At 42.6% G+C, this 15,853-nt stretch overlaps 1 protein-coding gene across 1 annotated transcript in view; it reads left to right on the top strand.

Moving 5' to 3' along the window:
• Positions 1-15,462, top strand: part of ZZEF1 (zinc finger ZZ-type and EF-hand domain containing 1) — a 90,238-nt gene extending 74,776 nt beyond the window's left edge. Inside the window, exons 49-55 of the mRNA XM_090025398.1 lie at positions 2,629-2,772; positions 3,833-4,001; positions 7,287-7,385; positions 9,159-9,324; positions 10,835-10,985; positions 11,544-11,615; positions 12,338-15,462. Coding sequence (XP_089881524.1) covers positions 2,629-2,772; positions 3,833-4,001; positions 7,287-7,385; positions 9,159-9,324; positions 10,835-10,985; positions 11,544-11,615; positions 12,338-12,412 — 876 coding nt within the window. The 3' untranslated portion in view covers positions 12,413-15,462. The remainder of the gene's footprint in view (positions 1-2,628; positions 2,773-3,832; positions 4,002-7,286; positions 7,386-9,158; positions 9,325-10,834; positions 10,986-11,543; positions 11,616-12,337) is intronic.
• The last annotated feature ends 391 nt before the right edge of the window (positions 15,463-15,853 follow it).

Here is a 15,853-nt window from a genome sequence, read left to right as displayed (position 1 = left end):
ATAAAATAATTCTAATACATTGAAGACTCAAATGTTACATTTTGTATTCCTTCCAAATGAAAAAACTTTGTTTTCAGTCAAGACCTGAACCGACTGATAGTTTTCCAAGTTAGCAGAACACTGGAAAAAAAACTCCTTGAGTGACAGGATTAGGTTGGGGTAGGTGCCCACTGTGCACATTGGCTTCCAGTCCATTTCAATACACATCTTAAACATTTTGTCCTTGTTATTATTTTATAGACAAAAATGGGCCTGAAAGTTGTAGCTAGAGTAATGGCTCGCTGTACATCCGTACCACACTTAATGTAGTGAGGCTTTGAATTAAGGAATGTGTACACTCAAATATTAATCAAGTAGGCTTACATTCCCAGGGAACTGAGATTCCTCTAATCTCATTCCTTGTATTCATCGTCAAAAGGAGATGGACAGTCACCTCGCTGGGGTCACTTGGCCCCGGTTGTTTTTTCCTGCCTAGTGCAAGGGGATTGGGCCCAGTGATCTACAAGGTCCCTTCCAGTCCCTGACTATCTATGATTGTTCCACTAGGCCCCTTTCTAGCCCGAGCCTCCTAAGTCTAGAGCTTAGGAACTTTTTTTAGTCAAAAAGAAAATGGAGCTGTTCTGACTTCCTCACCTGTTTCTGTACAGGAATGTTGAGTTCAGTGTATTCTGACTTTTTTTTCAATTTTTGTCAGAATCACCCATTGTTAGAGAAATGTGCAGACTTTCCAGCTACTCAGAGAAAGAAAAAGTACTTTTTTCCCTTCTTATGATAAAGGACGTGTACAAACCCATTACTAATGGAATACCTTACGTTTCCTAAACTTGAAGTGGACTTACTAGCAAACGTCTTCTTTTTACCAATATGGTTTTAAATTAAAACTTTGCAACCATTTTTGTGCAGCTGCCACATCAGACATAACATTTGTTGTCTCAGCTTTGTTTATGGCTAATGCATAGTTTAAGGTCTATGCATAGTTTCTTATTCCATAAGGAGAAGGATTTATAAAGCCAGCATGGAAACTGTATAACAATTTTAAGAGAGGTATGACAAGTCATTTTTGTAGGTAAATATGTAATTTGTAGAGGTGCACCAATACATCAGTCCGATATTGAATCGGCACCAGTATAAAGAAAATTGACTCTATCGGAAATCAGCCTGAAGTGGCTGATAATTTGCCGGTAAATGCTCGTGTGGGTGCGCAGCTGCAGCACGGCACGCAGGCAGCGAGAAGCACAGCCCAGCAGCATGGAGAGCTGCATGCAGCTGGTAAGTCTGGTGTGGTGGAGGGGGGCCAGGGGAGGGAAGTGGTGTGGGGGGGAAGAACTTCACCCCCTGTGGTGAGGGAGGGAGTGGGGCTGGGGTAGGCGCTGCCCAGCCAGGGTGGAGCAGGCACGGGCCAGAGCCTTGACTTGTCCAGGGGGCACGGAGGTGGGAGGGCAGCTCCAGCTGCTGCATGCAGCTTGTCCGACGGCTCCTGCCACTGCTCCTGCCAGTCATCTGGGAGGGCACAGGGCAAGGTGCCCCCAGATCTGGGCAGGGCAGGGCAGGGTGCAGCTGCAGGCTGGGGCTGAGGGCCATGCTGCGCTGCACTCAAGGCAGGTAGCAGCAGTGCTGGGAGGGGAATTATGTGGGGGTTGGGGAGTGGGCTGCAGCTTCCCCAGATTTTGCCGTAGCCCCCACCCAGCGCCGCCACCGCTGCCTAGCCCAAGCACAGAGCGGCCTCTGGCCCCAGCCTGCAACTGCAGCTCACCCTGCCCCACCCCGCACAGATCTGGGGGCACATGCGCCCCACCCGCACCCTCCCGGACAAGCAACAACGGGAACTGCCGGACAAGTGGCACGCAGCAGTAGGAGCGCCCCCCCCCACCTCCCCCCCAACGTCCCCTGGACAAGCTGTGGCTCCATCCTGTGCCTTCCCTGCCCCACCCTGGCTGAGCAGTGCCTGTCCCAGCCCCACGCTCTCCCTTACCACGGGGGATGTTGATCTGCTCCCCCACACCCCTTCCCTCCCCCTTCCCCTTCCCCACAACAGACTTACCAGCTGGATTTAGCTGTATCAGAAATCAAATCATTGGCTGACATGCCTCCTTAAAAATTGGCTATTGGTATTGGTGCACCCCTAATAATTGGAAATTTAAATGACTTGTTGTTGTTTTTTTATATTGAAAGTTTCTGGAGATGCATAGAAGGCTAGAGTGCCTAGATTAAAATTACATTTCTTGTTCCTTTTTTGAGGTTTTATTTGGCCATATTAATCTCTTGTGACATTATTCTTTATGTTAATGCCCTTGTTGAAGGAAACGAGAAAGATGAAACTTATAACTTCCAGTATTTCAAAAGCTGTCTTGGTGTGCTAGAATCTCATTCTGGTACTGCACAGGTTCTGCAACACCGTCAGAGGGCTTGGTGAAATCTTCTGTATTTATAGGAAATGGTACATTTGCACAATAAGGCCACTTGGAAATGCCATTTGTGAACGTCTCCTATTTTCTATAACAGTAGTGTAGCTCTCTCTTTCCTGAGGTGACATTTTGTTTTAAAAAAATTGTCAGTGCTTGTCAGATCTGTCTGCAGGTGCACTTCTGTTAGCCAATTGAGCTTGCTTGATATGTTGCATCTCCTCAGATCCTGCAGAAAGTGCTGCACAGATGCAGTGACAGCATGTTGGGGACAATGGCACTGACAGCCTGTCAGTTCATGGAAGAACCTGGCATGGCAGTCCAAACACGAGAATCCAAACATCCCTACAACAACAACACAAATTTTGAGGTAAGTTTTAGTGCAGCTATACTAGAAAACATCTAGCATGATTGTTCAGAAGCATCTAGATTAGTTGGAAATATAAACTCCGCTGACTTTGCATAACTGCAGCCCTTTTGTGTCTTAGGAAACTGAAACCCAAAGTACTTCTAGAGAATCTCACTCATTCCCACCTTTTAGGAAAAGGGTTGTTCATTAATCTTGTATCCCTGCAGAGAGATGCATTCATTTTGGGACTTAAGTGTTTTCATATTTTAAGCATGTGAGTAGGCCATCATCTTCAATGGCACTACTGCCAGTCATGTTCTTAAGTGCATTGCTGTATCTGCCTGGGACCTGGATGAGAAAAATGAAAATCTTTCCAACAAGGGCCTGTTTCATCTTGAGGCATCAGCAGAAAACTTTAGCAGAAAGTATAACTTTTTTTCTCCATATATTTATTTGTGGGCTACCTTCTCCCTGCATGCACACTTAATGATCCCCCTTCCCTGCCTGACTTTCAGCATTATACTATAAATGTTCTTGTACGAGAGATGAGCACTTAGCAAAACCAGGAATGACTCTTCCTACATGTCCCAAGTTAGGCAGAATTGAGGGGATTTTATAGGACCCTGGGGCATGTGAATACAAGAAAGGTTAGTGTCCCTTGGTCTGAGAAATTCTCATGGCAACTCTGAGAGTTTTTGCATCTCTTCAGTACAGATTAGGAACTCATGTATATTCTTTAAATTCGTATAAACGATCCTTCGGGGTCTGTCTAGGGATCAGTATTTTGGCAACTGGACTTCTGGATTAGTGCCTCAGTGTTTGGGACTATAATGGCATGATGCTTACTATCTTGAAATAAAATCTTTAAATAGTTCTGCAAACCCTTGCATGTAATTAGCACTGTAGGAACTGCTTTGAATTTACTGAATTTGCCTGTGACCATACTTACAAGTTCTTTCTTTCTTATTCATGAAAATATTGCAATATTTATTATAATAATCTTGCCCCCTTGTAAGCTGTATTTTGAGTGTTTGTTTGATACAGCATAATGATACAGAACTGATCTCTTTGGCTTCCACAGGATAAAGTTCACATCCCTGGTGCCATCTACCTCTCAATCAAATTTGATTCTCAGTGTAACACAGAAGAGGGCTGTGATGAATTACTCATGTCAAGCAGCAGTGACCTTCAGCAGGATAGGCACAGTTTCAGTGGGTCTCCACAGAAATGGACTGATTTTGAGCTTCCAGGTAAATAAATATTCAGTGCTCGTAGGTATGGACAACCACAGAAAAATGATAACTCTGTTGAATGAAACCTCTTGAAAATATCATTTATTTACCTGATGTTCCTGGAATGTATGAAAGATGACGACTCTTCTTCCAGCCACTGTTTGTCTAAACTTATTTGATCTCTTCCCATTCACTTAATAGAAACAAGTTTCTCCTGTAATTGAACATTTGATATATTCCATGTTTGACTTCCTCAGTCTAAGCAGACACTAGCTATTGGAAACCAATGTTGACCTCGATTCTCTTCCCCCAGCAGCTTTTAGTTCTGCAGGGATATTCACTTATGCTGCTTGTCCCCTTCTCTGCAGAGAATCAAATAGTTTGCCTTGCCTTCTTGAGGAAGTACAGAGTGCTTGTTTGAAAAGACCATGCTAGTCTGAGCTTCATAAATGGCCTTCATCAGGCCTCAAAGTGAGCAGTAGGAGGGTGTCATTTTGCTCTCAGTTGTTGCTTTTGAACATAACCAAAAGAATTAAGAGTACATATGCAGGAGCTTTGGGGCCCATACTGTAGGTTCTCGCATAATCTTCCTAGCATACGTTTCAGACAGTAGAAAATGCCAGCAGTCTGAGGGAAGTTCTGTTTTGCTTCAGAAAATTCAGCTGAAATCGTTCATCTTTTTCCCCATGTAGGGGGAAAAAAAATGAAATTTTCCCTTCTATTCCCTAGGGAAGCTTTTACAATTCTGAGTTAGAGCAAGAGCAATTTTTTTATTTTTTTTTTTTTAAACCACCAGAATTTCCCACAGAACAAATATTTGAAGTTTCAACCAGATCTAGCTGTAAACAGCCAGCTAGATGAAGGTATTTTTTTCTTATTATTTGGCATTACAGCTTAATACCAACTTTGCCCTTCTCCTCAAGTCATAGCTCAGATGCAGCTATAGCAAGGACATACTGGTTTTTTCCCAAATCCAAGACTATTCTGAATTTAAAGTGACCCTCCAATAATTAGATTCTGTACATGAAAAATTGTATAAATTTGTTATAATTTTCCATGTAAATAATGTAATTATTGGAGGGTGGTCTTAAATTCAATTCCGCCCCTCCCTCCCGGCCCCCTGATTGTGGCAGAGAAAGCCGTGGCAAGGGGGCAGGTGATGGAGGAGGAGGGCTTGTGGCGGGGGAGTCAAGGGACCTGACAGTTGTCCTTTGCTCCCCCACTCCTTGTCCTCTGGTACCTGTTCCCTTCACTACTTGCCCTTCATGCTGCCATCTCCTGTGTCCTGTCCCCCCACCCCCCAAACATATATACTTTTGTGTCCTGGCACCTGCCTCTCAGGCCCTTTTTCCCTTCCCCATGGCTGCACTCCCTGGTGCTTTCTCCTCTGCCCACCCCCCTTGTTCCCTGTGCCCCATTGCCCTTGCTACCACATACCTTCCAACTCCAGCCCAGCTCCAGTACAATTCCAGCCTGGGGCACAGAGCACATGGTTGTTCCAGCCCCAGCCTGCCACTGAACTGCTGCCACTGCAGCAATAGCTCTGTCCTGGCCCTGGAGCTGGAGCCCAGACTGGAGCTGCTGCCACCACTACTATAGCTACCAGGCCAGTTTGGGGAAGGAACAAGTATGCTCCATGACCTGGGCTGGAGTGGGGCTGGAGGAGGAGGAAAAGGAGCAGGGCATGGAGTGGAGCAGTGGCAGTGGGAGGAAGAGAAGGTGAGGGATGGGTAGCAGCTGCAGCTCCAATTCTGACCCTGGCCCTGTGCTGGGGCCAAAGTTGGAGCTAATGCAGTTGACTGCCCTCCTGCCTCCTTGTACTCAAATCCAAGACAAGGATCCTTTTTCCCCCATGTTAAATATGGCGGTGAACCTTGTCTTGGATGCAAATATATATGGGATTGGATGACTTCATGGTCAAGCTCTTTGCTGCTTCTTCAGTTCAGAGTGCTTATTGATCGCCAACTGCCAGGGGTTAAGTCCAGCTAAGTTTAATGGCTTTTCTAGCTGGAATGAGTCTGCAATTCAGCGCTGCTTCCCTGACAAGTTAAGAGCAGTGCTTCCCATATTAGTAACTTACTAATTTTTATTGTTAATGCACTGTAAATCGTGCTACTCATGTAGGAGTTCTTAGCTCATAAATCATGAATTGATCCGAAGTACAGTCAGAAAGAAGAGATTCACTAACATGTTGCATAGTTTCCTTAATAAGCCCCACTTGTCCTAGGCAACTGAAACAAAAATATAGAAAGCATTATTCTGTTTGAGTATATTTATACACTAGTGGCAGCTGTTCTGCATTCTGAATCAGTACCTCATTTGTCTTATGTTTTATGCATTTTGGAATTACCAGATGAATAAAAGTAGGTTTCTCTTGGATGCAGAGAATATCTAGGATCAAATTATTTTGATGTTAAACTCTTCTGTTGTATTCTGTTATAGATAGGGCCTGGTTTAAATTGCAATTTTGCATTTCCCGTGAAATTAAGTAATTTTTTTTTTCATGAAAAATTCAATTTACAACAAAATGCCATGATACGGCCACGTGTTGAGGAGTTCCCTAGCAAGTGGCTATATCAAGGTATTTTGTTGCAATAAGATGGCTGCTGCAAGCTGGAAAAAGGGGAGAGGGGAAAGAGTCATAAAAGGGACAGGGGGAGGAAAGTGCTTGGGGTTGGGTAGGGGAAGAGCTGTTTGCTGTTACAGGTGGGAAAACGGGGGTGCCTGGGGGCTGCCTTGGCAGATGGCCTTGGCACTAGGATGGGGAGGGGCTGTTTGCTCCTCCAGGCTAGAAAACTGGGGTGCCAGGAGTTGTGGGCAGGGAGAGAGAACGTGTGTGCAGAAGAACAAACAGCCCCTCCCCTACATGGTTCTAGGGTCATCTGCTAAGGCAGCCCACAAGTGTCCCAGTTTTCCTTCCCGGTGCAGAAAACAGCCCCTTCCCTACCCATCCCCAAGCTCTCCTTCCCCTGTCCCTTCTGCAACCCCTTCCCCTCTCCCCTGGGTTGCTAGGCTTTCCTGCTGTTCCTGCCACTTCCAGTGAGGGGGAAGGAGGGGGTGGGCATGGGCTTTTCAGCAGTGATAAGGCCTCTGCTGCTGCAGTTAACCCTGGCGCTAAACCTTCCCCCTCAGACAGTTGGGGGGGGCATGATCTGGGCATTAAAATGGCAGTGTTTGCCTTGATCAGGCCACAATATTAGCAAGCTGGGCCTGCAATTCAAACCAGGCCCTAATTATTGTTTCTTTTTGAGTTATTCTTCTCATCAATGTATATGTGTGTGTGTTCATCTCTCTGTGGTGCAGGAGATACACTGTATTACCGGTTTACCTCTGACATGAGTAACACTGAATGGGGTTACAAGTTTATAGTGACAGCTGGTCACCTTGGAAGGTTTCAGACAGGTAAGCACTATTCAGAATAATTGAAGAGACGCATCAAAATAATTCTTTCAGCACTTCCAGAAATGTTTTATTTGACTTATGTAACCCTTCTGCTGGGCACCAGTTGGCAGCAAGAAGGGCTGCGTTCAGATTTTGGGGAACCCATAAGTTATACCAGTGGCTCAAGCCTCCACCCAGAAATCTGTGAACATTAAATTTGCTGGGGTGTCCCGTATAAACAAAACCCCCTCCTTGCAAGCAGTATAAACACAAACCCCAAGTTTAGTTTATTAAAGAAAATAAAAAACAAAAGAAAACACTAAATGTAATTCTAAAACACTATTAACTACCAAACAAAGTCTATAGGTGGCACCCTCTTAGGGGAGGCTTCCCCTGTATCCAGGCAGTCTGGGACTTGGGGCTTCCCAATGGGTAGTTCTGGGGGCCTGCACCCCTATACTTGCCTTTCAGCAGTGGGCTAAGGGGTGAGGGGGGCACACCAGAGTCCTATGAGCTGCTCCTCGGGTTCACTATGCTGCAGGGAGCTGCTCAAGAGTGTAGGACCTTCTGCATTGCAAGTGACTCCGTTGCTCCCGTGGAAAGGCTCTGTGTGTGTGGGGGGGGGGGTGGTAACTGCAGCTCCAGCCAGCATGCATGCACCCCAAAACTTCTAGGCTGGATTGTATGGCCTGCTGAAATGAAAACTGCAAGACAAACTCAAAAGGGAGCCTAACCAAACCCAAAGAACTGATATCCTCCTCCCTGGTACTAACCTCTTAAAATCTTAGAAAAGGGGGAAGAAAAGGAGGAGATAGGAGTTCCCAGATAATGGGACAATTCTCCCTCTCTTTCTCCTCTACCCGAGTTTCCCATTTTGGTATTTGCAAATTCCTTCTCCCTTGGAGGAGGCTTCACTCTTTAGCAGCCCCTAGCAGCTTCTCGTCCTCCCCAAACCAGCCTGGCCTTGCCCAGTTAGGGAGTATTCACTCCAGTCTTTCTCTTAACTAATCTGCCTGGAAAGTCTTTGTTCTTCTCCCTGGCCAGTCAGGCCAGGGGGTTTACATATTTTGTCCAGATATAGGGCCCCAGATTTCCAGAACAACAGGGGCCATCTTACACATGCACACACTCACGCATGCGCATTTTGCCATACACAACTCAAGTGTGTGTGGGTGTTACACTTAACACACACTTTTTTCCCCCTTCAAGATGGTATAATACTAAGACTTTGTTCTGTTCGAGGTTTGAGTGATTTGCTGTGTCCTTACCCTGACCACAGTATCTCAGGGGGGAAAAGAGCCCTGAAACTTCAAGCTGAGATAGAGAACAGTTGTATTTAAAGAGTAATTTAATATTATGATGACTTTTTTTTTCTTGGATTTAATTTACAGCTAGGCTTTGCTGGTTTACTTTATATTAAAAATGGGTAGTCTTTTAAGTTATAGGCTGTGAATATTCTGCAGTCAGTTTAGGTTTACTATATATCATACTAATGAGAGCTGATATTTTGTTGCCCTTACTTGGAGAAAACTGTGATTGCAAATAATAGGGTTGAGATTTTCAAAGTTGGGTAAAAGACAGTTGTACAACGCTCATTCATTTTCTTTCCAAGTCTTGCCTTCAAAAGGACTTGCAGTGTTGGGATTGGCCTAAGGGCTCATTCTTTCCTCAGCTCAGGTTTTGGTTTATACATTTTATTTTTGCTTATGACAACAATTCTAAATATGTGGAGAGAATATAATTTTTCAGATGAATGTAACCCTTTAGAAATAAGAGATTTATATTCAATTTCAGGTTTTGAGATTCTGAAACAGATGCTATCAGAAGAAAGGGCAGTTCCACACCTTCCACTGGCCAAAATCTGGAAATGGCAGGTAGGAGTAGCATGTCGCCAGACTGGGCACCAGCGTCTAAAGGCCATCCATTTACTGCTGAAGATAGTGCAGTGCAGCAACCAAAGGTAAACCCATTGTTCTATGCTGTGCACTAAATATGCCTCAGAGGCATGTTGGCTGAATTCATGACCATAATGGATGCAGAGTATCATGACCCCAAGCCTTGCTGAAAAGCTTTATTGGAAAAGATTAGAAAAATCTATTTAAAAAGTAATTTTCTGAATGCTGTTTCTTCTTTGGAGATGGCTTTTTAAAACACAGTAGAGCAAATCTTCTGGCTAGAACAATTCTCAGATTCATAGTGAATTATTTAGAGACACTAATTCTATGAAAAGTTTGAGAAACCAGGTGTAAGTCTTCCTTTTAGTTGAGGTGAGGAGACCATGAATGAAGTGGTGAAAAGATATTGTCAGATTCAGCACTGCCATAAGGGAGGGAGGTTTCTGTGATTTGCGCCGCTAAAGTCTACAACTGAAACTTCATGAACCGCAGGTGAGTTAAGACTTGAATCTAGGTTACAAAGGTGGTTGGTGTTGCATAGTTCTATTTTTTAAATATTGAGATTGTACAATCATTTGTAAACATTTTACTTACTTTAATGGAGGCAAACAGTTTCCAGCAAGTCCACCCTTATGTGAATTACACTGAGTTCAATTAAGAACAAGTAAACTCCTGAAAGTACTGGCCACATACTGCTTTTCCTTGGTCAAAAGAAGCCTACATGTTTGTGTTTTGAAACCTTTTGCAGTTGCATACACATTTTGGGTGAAACTTTCTACCCTTTAGATAATCCCTTCTAGCACAGGCAGAAGTCTGAAAATGTGCCAGTTTGTTAAAAGGCTATTGCTTGCAACCAGCTAATATTGCTGGGTTTACATCTAAACTTCCATGCTTAAAAATGTCTTAGACTGTGGGCAACAAACTTAACTGTTAAAAGATCAAATCTTTGTCATGTTTCCTTCTTGCTCTGATCAAGACTGTCTTAAATGGAGTTCTTTTTTGATCCCTGTTCTATGTGTTTGTAAGGTTGTATGGTGCAGGGGTGCTTGCACTAGCCTGCTTTATGATGGAAATTAAAAAAAAAAAAAGGCTGAAACTGTCACTTGCAAAGCAGTGCTAATTAGCTGTAACTGCATAAACAGGTTATTTTCCCTGCATTCTAGTTTAGTACTGCAAGGTTCTAAATTGGTGCAGGTCAAGCATGTAGAGATGTATTGCATTCATTTATTTTAAAGGTCACAATTGCTAAGGATCCATCCTTATTCAGCAAGACAGTTTAGATATTCAAGTTTGTGGAAGCATCTGGTTTCTTCATTTTAAAATGCTTTGTTGTATTTGGACTAGAATCATTCAAGATATTGAATAGCTTGTGCATGGAGTTTGTCAGCTATGTTTCTGTAACCAAATATCATATGCCGTTCCATGTTGTAGTATATGCCTCGTTAACTGCTTCATAGCATTAACTATCAAGGAGTTATCGCTGAGTTTTATCTCCCTTGATAAGGCATTGTTCTGTCTCAGAAATAAGCTTATAATCATGAGTTATCTTCCATTTCATTTAAATTATTTTTTTAGGGACTGTGATCTCACCTTGTTGAAGCCCCTCTGGCAGCTTTTCACCACCATGGAAAATAACCTGTGTCATGACATGACCAAGCCTGGCATCCTCCTTCCCCTTCATCGTGCACTCACAGAGCTCTTCTTCATTACAGAAAATAAAGCTAATGTAAGCAGCCCTTTTTTCCTGTATGCCTCTCTCTCTCTTCCCTGGCACTTGGAATGCAGTGTTATGCTGCATTTCTTTCTTGCTTCTTGAAAAAAGTACATCAGAACTTTGTATGCATTGGACAGATGGGGAGCGCTTTTCCTGAGGGAGTTCAGTGAAAACCCTTATGCAGATACATACTACCTCCTTATCGATCGTGGAACCTGGAGAAATGGACACAGTTCTTCCCAGCATAATTAAGGATGCATGCCCCAAAGTCATGGGGGTAGAGGCAGATCAGTAACCTTTTGGAACATTTACTGTAGCTTCCGCTGATCTTGTTTTGAACTCTGTATGCTATATAGTATAGCTATACATGTATAGATGCGGCAAGACGCAGTCAAAATCTATAGTCTTTGAATACAGTTAGGATTGTACTTAAGTCCTATAGTCTTGAACCTAATTTTGATTACCTCTATGGACACTACAGGAATTGAAATTCAGATGCTAATAGGACCAACAGCTGTGTTAAAAATACCATGCTTAAGTAGTTTCATGGAACATTGTTTCTGAATGCAGGAACTTGGAACTCTGCAGGACTACTTGCTTGCCTTAAATACCGAAGATCACCTTCACCGCTGCACAGCACAGGTATTAAAATTCCTTGTGTGAAAGAGAGTCGTTTCTGATTTACTCACTGGGTTTTATGAAGTGGTTATACAACCACTAATGATTACCATAAGATTCCAAAATTCATTATCAAGAACTTGATTCAAGATCCCCTAAAGATAAAATGCCAGTACATAGATCGGTATTACCCCTCAGTTCTTTCTTTCTCTCATCCTGCCACCCATTTAAACTTTTGTATAAATGTAATTGTCTGTTGCAGTGCCAAGTTATGAAAGGCAGAATCCAGGTCAAGCCAAAATGAAGGAAATGACCAACATGAACTGAATCAAGTCACATAATTTAGCATTGTCATGTCTATGTATTCAGAGGAAAGTTCCCCATAAAGTTTTGTGTCTATCTTTTCAATTTTCATCAGTTTTTCTGAGACAAATCGTTATTTTTTTAGATCACATATTAGCATGCTTATTGGCAATGAAAAAACCCATTTACTCACCTTTTGAAGTGGTTTAGCCCAGATAGCTTGGCGAGTACTAGTGCAAGGCTCTGTCTGGATCTTTCTTCCACCTTAGCTCTTGGATGATGTGGTTCTGCTGAGTTCCTACAGATTGAACCCATTCACAAACGTCCCTATTCCCATCTCTGCTCAGTTTGCACCACAGAGTGGCTCTTTGCAACATAGAGTAATAATTACTCAATGGTAATAATCTTTGTGATGCTTGACTTTCTTTTCCTCCTCCCTCCAGGCCCTGAAAAACATTGCTGCTATCAGCCTTGCCATTAACTATCCCAACAAATCAACAAGTTTCTGGAATGTCTAATACTGGCTCCTGGCCGGAGTGCATGGGATAGAATAGTTTGTCCATAGGAACCTTGGAACAAACATCTTAACTCCATTCAGGAAAAAGATCCTTAAGCTTCAATGTATGAGCACTCTACAGCCTTTCTTCCTTCCACTTTGATGTAGAATTTGTAAAAGTAAAAGCGCACTTCAAAGAAAAAGCACATTTTGGAGTAACTCATGCGTCACCTGCAGTTACGTATGCACATATTGTAGCATGTTAGAGTAAACAGAACAGTATTTTTTTTTTAATTCAGAAGAAGCAAATGAGAGAAGATTACCTGAAGTGTGAGAATGGAAGGCTCTGTGCTGGTATCATCTGCTCCCAAGAAACTGGAAAATGAAAGCTTTAAAAGTCTTGCCGAACTTAAGCTAGGGCCACTGGCAGAATCCACTTTTCTTTGGAAGTGAAATAGGCAAAGCAGACTCTTGGTGGGCTGCAGAAATGGCACATGCTTGAATCCTGCTATGTTTCATTTTGCTTTTGAAAGCCACTACTCATGGAGGAAGACTTCAGAAGCTAATCCATTACTAAACTTCAGTACAAACAGCAGTTAAAGAATTCCTGTGGCAGAGTACCCTTGTGAGAAGTGAACAGTTCTACTGTTCTCATTTTGTCAACCACCTGATCTTATCCTAACTTGTCTCCAATACATTTTTCTGGTGTCGGGCAGAAACAGCAATGGCTGCCCTTGGAGAAGCTCAAGAAGAGGTTGTATGGGAAACTGAGGAGTGCTGGCTGCGATACATAGCTTATGTTTCCTAAAGATCACATATTTACAAGAAATTACTCCTGACTTCTTTTTTTTTTTTTTTTTTTTAACTCTTTGGGTACTGATGGCTCAGGAGCTTTTTCTGACAAATGCTGGGGAAACCCTGATTCTTGGCATTAAGTGGTGAGGATTAGTGACTAACCTGACTTATATAGCAATAACTGCATTACTCCTGCTGAATGTGGAATAAATACAAGACCTCTGTTGAAATAAATTGGCTTTAATCTTGCCCAAATAAGCTGGTTATTCCCTTTCCAAAGACAACTGCAAGGAGCTTGGAGGGATTTGTGTGCTAAATATCTGACTAGTTTTCTGAATGTAAAGTCTTCAGAACTCTTGGATGTAGATTTTTCCCCCATTCCCCCCTCTCCCCCTCCCCCCCCCCAAAAAAAAAAAAAAAAAAAGAAATATGAAGAAAGCACACAGCCAGGAAAATTGATCAAAATGTTATAAAAATGATGGCTGTTTTGGAATGGAGTGTATTCATTGGCCTAGTTTGTCCAAAAGGTCAATGGCACCTGAATAGCCACCGAATAGCACTATGCAATGTGCAAAGGAAATCCTCATTTGAGAATGGCATGATGCTCTTCCAGCCAGCTGGGACTTGAGAGAGTCTTAAAGGTGATGCTGTGTCCCTCTGGTAGGGAAATACACAGTGTATTTTAATGTTCCCACTTTCAGATGGTCATTGGTGCTGCAGCCCTAGAAATAGCTACCTGGTTCCCATCCCACCATAGGAGTATAAAGGCCAGTGTTGCTGTGGGAGAGGACACTAAATTGGAAAGGTAATATACTTGAACAAGCAAGTTTAAACTGAAGGTCCCCAACATTGGCTCCAGGGAGCACTGTGCTATGATCTTTGCCTTCAGAAATAAGGTGTCCATCTTAGACAATAGTAGATCCTAGAGTTTAGGAAGAACTTGTCCTCAGCCAAAGACTAAAGAGAGGGAGAGAAATAGTATGCTACTTTGAAAATCTTCCTTCACTGTAACATAACTAAGCATGAATTTCCTAAATCCATGGATAAAAGAATATGCAGTTTCCTCATTTTAGTCCCTCTTCTGAGTGATGCCTTTAATTTTGGAATCAGCCTGCAGGGGAGGGAAGGAGCTTTCCTGATTAGCTGTATGTCACTCTCTGACCTATTGGAGCAGCTGGGCAATGACGGTCAGTGCAGCCAAACTGTGGACATTTTCAGAAGTCCATATTTCATGAACAGTGTGGTCTTACGGGGCAGACAAGCATTTTCATATTGCTTTTCTTAGTGTGGACATCCTTCCCACTTTCTTAAAGTGAGCCCCTGGTGAAATGGTAGAGTTATGCTACAGGCTGATCGTGCAGTATATGAGGCATGTGCAGTAGTTTGCTGTTGAGATCTGCCTCAGTATATTTACAGAAGGTTTTTTCCTTTTTTTAACATCAGGGATACAGACTGTAAATAGACCCTTATCTGATCCTATCATGGCATTTCCCCATTCACATTTCTGTTGGACTGTGTGTTTATTTTATATATATATAAATATAAATATATATATATATATAACATTGTTTATAAAGGCTATAAGAATGATGCAGGAGTGGCCAATGTTACTAGTTAGGTATACCACTTACTACCTTTCTCAGCAGGTCTGCCAGTCAGTCTTCTTGTTCTCCCAAGTGACTGCCTGTGAGTTATCTGCTAAATGTTATTTCCACCCACTAGATGGAACTGAAGGACTATGACCTGAGTTGACACTGAGTCTCTCATTGACTGCCTTACAATTGATCGTACATTGTGCATTTTTAAGAGGCAAGAAACATTGATTTTTTTCCTATAGTTTTAAAAAGGGGGAGGGGAGTAACAAAATGAATTTAGTATTTATTATGATTAGTAGCTCTTTGAACTACTGCAGCAGTTCCACATGGATGCAGATGATACTATTGATTAGTACAAAACTAGCTGGAAAACAGGTATGCTGAAAAATGTGCCTAAATAAAAATCGTTGTGTTCTAAACCACATATGATGTATTTAAGCAAACCAGGTTGTTCCTAATGATGCATTTGACTTGCTTTCATTAAATACCTTAAATGAAGTTTTATAATTTCTTTTCGTACGGGTTTACAACTTTGCAATTTTTATCATTTGGTTGTTTACAATATTATCAGATCTTTAGATTTATTCCAGCTCAGTTCAACATGTACAAAGAAAGTTATAGATGTGGGTAACATATGCAAATGAAGAGAAATATATTGTAAAAATTATATAAAAAAAGTGACAACAAAGTGTCTGGTTTTCTGTTTTTCTTTCCCTCACCTCACTGAAGATGAAATATTGAATTTTCAGGGAGATCTAGGGGTTTTCTTTTGAGCCCGGATTCTTGAAGACAGGATGATTACAGGCAAGGCTACTTGTCCTAAAGGAACTCTTATATAGTTGATATTGTGCCAAGCAACATACACATCACAGGAGGCTTCTGAGGCTTCAGTCCTTTCCCCATAACCAGGAGGCACCAGTCAGTGAGCTGGAGGTACACAGGGTAGGGCCCCCGTGTGCTCCCCGGAAGTGTTTCTGGCCCACTTCCAGGTCTGCTGAGTGCTCTGGGGACCCCCCACACACATACCTATAGGGGGACACTCCACCTGCCCCACCATCGCAGCATTCATGAGC

The sequence above is a fragment of the Crocodylus siamensis genome, chromosome 13 (genome assembly GCF_052110815.1).
Source record: "Crocodylus siamensis isolate JL-2025a chromosome 13, ASM5211081v1, whole genome shotgun sequence".
Taxonomy (NCBI): domain Eukaryota; kingdom Metazoa; phylum Chordata; order Crocodylia; family Crocodylidae; genus Crocodylus; species Crocodylus siamensis.
The sequence above is the reverse complement of the archived record's forward strand: the minus strand, read 5'-3'. Positions and strand labels throughout refer to the sequence as shown.